We start from the raw sequence: 1,311 nt of genomic DNA, 5'->3' as shown, positions 1-1,311 counted from the left end.
AATTCTCTATATCACATGTGTTCAAGGGTATTTTTTTAAAAAAACCTTACCTATAAATATTTTTTGTTTTTGAAACCCTCTTATGTAACACTTTTTATATAATAAAAGTATGTCCTAGGTATTTAAAATTTAATTACTATTTCAAATAAAAATCCACTTATTTATGTTTATTGTATGTAACTCGATCTATAAGAAACAATTAACGTGTACAATAAGCTCCCGTGCTATGTTACATAGTTTGTGCTCCCCATGCCCCCCCCCCCCCTCCGAAACAAAACCAAAAAAAAACCCCACGATGAAAGATAATGGAATAACAAGTTTCTCTAAATGGGTGTTAATTGTTGAAAATAGAGTATTCATATTGTAACTTTTTTTCTTGGCAGTTCTTTACAATGCAATAAAAGTGGACACATTCTTATGTCAATCTCTAATGACTAGTCATGGCATGACCATCATTTCGTGTTCTATTGACAAAAATATTTACTGTCCCACTCCACAAAGCACAAGGCTTTTTTCAACGTATAGTAGCTTAATATCATATTAAGCAGATACGAGTAAAAAGAAAATTTTAGTCTTGTTTGATCCAAGTCTATGGACCCAACAAGTGAAGCTTTGTAGTCTTATTAAAAATCTCTGTGTCAAATAGCTATAAGAATGCCATACTTTAGTCACGAGGCAAATAAACATACAAAATGTGATCTTGTCCTTATAAGAGCTAGCTAGCTCTAATGGATTTTTCCAATAATAGAATAAATGGAGTTAAGATGGAGAAGGGGAGAACTCTTGGAGAACCCAATCACGAGCCTTGTTGATGATGAGGAAGCAAACAACGAGTTGCTCTTCAAGGTTATCAAGTTGTTGAGCAAGGTGGAGGTGGCTCCTATGGAGATGACAAGCTACTTGTTGCACATACGCTGTCTCCTCTCTATGAGCCCACCCAAATTGCACTAGCCTCCTTGCTCTCTCCACATCCTCTTGCAACCCTGCCACCAAGCATCTCAATGTATCTAGCATTCTCCTCACTGTAAAGCTCCCTCTTGCCAGAGCATCTAGCTTACCCTCTTGCATTCTCAACATCCCTAGCTCCTTCTTATATCTCCTCCTCCGACCCCATTTTATCTTCTTTTTGCCCTCCTTCTTATTATAGTCCACGCCACCGCCACCCTTATGAGAATGTATTCTAGTCATTGCCATGGCCGCCACTATAGGCACTCCTACGCTTGCAATGGCATGGGTCACCACAGCCACCACCGCAACTACCACCACTCCGGCCACAACTCCTACTACTATGCCCACTATGCATCCTCTTTT

At 39.0% G+C, this 1,311-nt stretch overlaps 1 protein-coding gene across 1 annotated transcript in view; it reads right to left on the bottom strand.

The window, feature by feature from the left end:
- Window positions 1–389: 389 nt before the first annotated feature.
- Window positions 390–1,311, bottom strand: part of LOC147418311 (UPF0496 protein 3-like) — a 1,819-nt gene continuing 897 nt past the window's right edge. Inside the window, exon 2 of the mRNA XM_086506989.1 lies at window positions 390–1,311. This exon is cut by the window's right edge and continues 647 nt beyond it. Coding sequence (XP_086363115.1) covers window positions 760–1,311 — 552 coding nt within the window. The 3' untranslated portion in view covers window positions 390–759.

Source organism: Adiantum capillus-veneris, chromosome 30 (genome assembly GCF_014529385.1).
Source record: "Adiantum capillus-veneris isolate H3 chromosome 30, ASM1452938v2, whole genome shotgun sequence".
Taxonomy (NCBI): Eukaryota; Viridiplantae; Streptophyta; class Polypodiopsida; order Polypodiales; family Pteridaceae; genus Adiantum; species Adiantum capillus-veneris.
The sequence above is the reverse complement of the archived record's forward strand: the minus strand, read 5'-3'. Positions and strand labels throughout refer to the sequence as shown.